Genomic DNA, 3,650 nt, shown 5'->3' with positions numbered 1-3,650 from the left:
TGGGAATGGCCCCGGGGTGGGGCACAGCAGACCGAAATCGAAAGCGAAAGCCACGCTGCCCGCAGTGCGCAGGCACTGGTGGCCGGCTCGCACAACCTCTCCGCTCCCTCTCTGCCTGGAGACTGATGACGCGTGGCAGTTCCGCGTCGCCATTGGCCGCGGGCTGCAGGGCCTATAAAAGCTGCCGGGCGAGCAGGGCGGGCTGTAGTGGTTGAAGCGAGTGGAGCAGTGAGAGTGTGGTCATGGAGCTGACGCTGAAGGTCGGGGTCCTGGTGCTGGTCGCGCTGGTCAGCCTGGGCAAGGCGGATGGTGAGTGCCCGAGGAGAGCATGAAGGGCTCTACTGGTGGTGCTCTGCCCGGTACGGGTTACCGATGGGGGCTGGAGGGCTGCCGTGCTCGGGTGGGTGTTGGTTTCTCTGAGGTGGTGCCTGCTGTAGCCTTGCTTCTCACGGCTTCCTTGCACACTCCAGAGGCCCCCAAGGTGGAGGTGTACTCTCGTAGACGTGTCGTAGATGGCGAGGAAAATGTCCTCAACTGCTTCGTGAGCGGTTTCCACCCGCCAAAGATCGAAATCTCCATCCTCAAGAACGGGCAGCCCATGAGTGGCGTGAAGTACGCGGACATGTCCTTCGATGACAAGTGGAATTTCCAGCGCCTGGTGTATGTGCCCATCATCCCTAAGAAGGGTGACAAATACTTCTGCAAGGTGGCCCATTCCACCTTCCCAGAGCCGCAGCTTTACCGATGGGGTGAGTTTCTTCAAGCTTTGCTGTCATTCACGGGCAGAAACCAGAGCTTGTTAATTTATATCCACAGTTCCCCTTAGGAAACAGGGTGCTATGACGGGGTGGGTTCTGAAGGTCCTGTGCTGTAGATGGAAAATTAAATTGGTTTTAACTGGGCTGCTGAAAAAGCTGCACATATGTACCCGTGAATGAGTTCGGTAGTAGCAGGTAGGGAAGGCTTGCCGTGGTGTTGTCTGTAGGTGTTTGGTTATGTCTGACAACTGTTGGTGGAGGACTGATCTCTTTCAAGGTGAACTTGCCTAGAAAAGTATGAGTCATGGAGTGATTTATTTTTTTTTTTCTTTATAATTGGTGATTATAAAGGACAGCTCTCTGGTTACTGCACCGGGGCTGTTTACAGCACGGGTGGGCTTGTGATGGTGGGTAAGACTGGGTGCTGTTTGCCCCAAAGCCTAGCGCTCTACCTTTCTTTTTTGTAGATGAAGACTTCTAAGCTGTAGCTGGGATGTTCATGGTGAGTTGTGCTGATGCTCCATGCTGTGCTGGTAAGGGGAAAGTGGTCTGCTTTCTGAGGGGTGGAGAGTGGGTGGGGAGTCTGTAGCTTGCAGGGTGGATGAACAAAGGCAACCACTCCTCTCCTCAAAAAAAACCCAAATGTATAGTGTTGCTGCCAATTTAGAGCAGGGCTGTTCTGACACCCTTTCTACCCATTTTAGCCAGTTCTCAGGCATACCTTGCTTGTAAGAGTCTCCTTTGCTCAAAAGAAAGGAGGAATTTGTAGAAAAACTCCCAGTGTGTCTACTAGATGCTGTTGAGTTGTCATGTGTCTGCTAGTGCTTCTCCAGACCCCATGGTGCTGTTTCCTGTCTGGTGCGGAGGAAGTTCCCATACCTGGAAATTCCCATGACTTGGGGGGAGGCAGCCTGGTAAACCCTGCAGCGGGGAGGATGTCAGCTCGGTAATGTGGGATTTATGAGGCACAGATCAGTGCCTTGCTGCCAGACCAGAAGCAGCCTTGGTTCACTGGTGTCCCACAGTCGGAGTGCTTGGGGTTCTTCAAACTATTTGGGCATAACTGATCTGCTTTTAGCAATTGGGTAAATACCAGTTAAACCCTTGAAAGGGAAAAAGAAACTAAAGATGCATGATCTAGTTGACATGGTTGCATGCTGGTTGAAAGGCCAATAGAAGCTGGGTAATTATTAACCATGCCCAGGACAAGCCTTGGCAAAATCCTCACTTAAAATGTCCTTCACACTGGACCAGGAAATGTTACTGATGGAGTTCCCTTGTGGAAAACACTTTCTCTTAAAACAAGTACAGATGAAGGTGTGAACAGAGTGACTGATGTCAATCTCCTTCCACCCATGCAGGTCTGAAGAATTCTGCCTTCCAAGTCAAAGCCTTTTTGAGCTTCAGCCCTTTTTTTCACATCTTGCTTGTGGATATGATGAAGAAAAGCAGTCATCTTTGCTGCAGAATTCCTTTTTTAATAGAGTTGAAATATAATTTACCCAAAGCAGTATGTGAGCTAGGCTTTGTTTTTTTGAGCACGAAGCTATAAATCTCTGCATTACTGATTTAAAAAAAACCAACCACAAACCTCACAACTGTAGCTCTTCAATGCTCTGAATTCTACACTATTTTTATCCAAATAAAATTGGAAGGCATCACTGGAGTCCTTAAATGTTTCTTCAGAGTTGTATGACAACCTGTGCTGCTGACTGCTGGGTCGTGGGTGGCTCTGGAGGGTGGAGAGTGCTCAGGTGCACTTTGTCCTGCTGAGAAGGTAAGGGAACACTTTTATATTGGGGAGCGAAGAAAGTACTAAAGGTTTCTGTGGTTCATGTAGGATCTGCCTGGTGACAGACTCCTGAGTTGCTTTGAATGGATGGCACAAGGTTTGAAAAAGGGGACAAAGTAACCTTGGGGGCACCGGGTCTGATCCTAAAGCTGGGTGAGAGGATAAAGGAATGGATGGGCAGGAGGTCGTGCCCCCTTCAAGGGGGGGGAACTCCAGCTGATGCTTCTCTGGGGTGTGTGCTGTAAAGCTGGACTGAGGTTCCCCTCACATGTGCGTGTTGGTGGCTTTCATTTCTGTTTTTTCTCTTCTGCAAGTGGCTGCCCAAGGAGCAGCCCTGTTGGAGCCAGTCTTCTGCCATACTTTGGGGGTTTGATGACACTAACCAAAAATGGTGCTACTCAGCTGTTATGGTTTAAGGGTTACCAGCCTGAAAGGGAAGGACTGGTGGTGTCTGTAGGACGCTGGAGGGTCAGAGATCAGTTCTGTTCCCTCCCCTTTCCGGCCACAGTCTATAAAAAAACCGAGATTTTCGTGGGCTTTTCCTGGCTTTCCTGGGCTGCTTCCTGTCGCATCTCAGGACGGCTGGGCCTAGCTCCACATGTTCCACAGCATCCGGCACTGCTGCGGGCCCTGGTCACAGTCTCAGCAGTCACAGCGGCCACGAGGCACTGTTTGGACACTTCCACTCGGAACTACTGGGACCGGGTTTTGTATATAGTTAAATATCCTTTGTCCCTTATTAATTCCCTTTTCCTTTCCCCTGTTGTTTTCATTAAACTTGTTGCAGTCTTAACTGCCAACCTTGTGCGAAGCAATTTTTTTTTTCCTCTCTCTATTCCCTTTTCTTAATCCTCTCCCTGGAGGATTAAAATCCTGCTCTCTCTCTGACCCTTAAACAGAGACATCAGCCTGCTTTTATTTTATGAAGTCAGGATGATTGCTTGGTGGCTGTTGGATCGAGGAGGATCTCTCTAGTGCATATCTCATGTGTGTGACCAAGGATTCTTGGCAACCTAGTGGATGTGGTCCACTGCATCTCTCTTCTTGGGTGTATTAAGATTTGCTGTGACTGGTGTTACAGAACACCCCCTTGAATTTTA

The 3,650-nt window shown here is 49.6% G+C and overlaps 1 protein-coding gene across 1 annotated transcript; it reads left to right on the top strand.

Annotated features, from left to right (window-relative positions):
• The first annotated feature begins 242 nt into the window (after positions 1–242).
• B2M (beta-2-microglobulin) lies at positions 243–1,239 on the top strand. The gene is made up of 3 exons (XM_010183288.1): positions 243–309; positions 471–749; positions 1,226–1,239. Exons 1-3 carry the CDS (start codon positions 243–245, stop codon positions 1,237–1,239), a joined length of 360 nt encoding a protein of 119 aa, XP_010181590.1.
• Positions 1,240–3,650: the final 2,411 nt, after the last annotated feature.

Source organism: Mesitornis unicolor, unplaced genomic scaffold (assembly GCF_000695765.1).
Source record: "Mesitornis unicolor isolate BGI_N332 unplaced genomic scaffold, ASM69576v1 scaffold19144, whole genome shotgun sequence".
Classification (NCBI taxonomy): domain Eukaryota; kingdom Metazoa; phylum Chordata; class Aves; order Mesitornithiformes; family Mesitornithidae; genus Mesitornis; species Mesitornis unicolor.
This window is presented reverse-complemented; position numbering and strand designations above follow the sequence as displayed.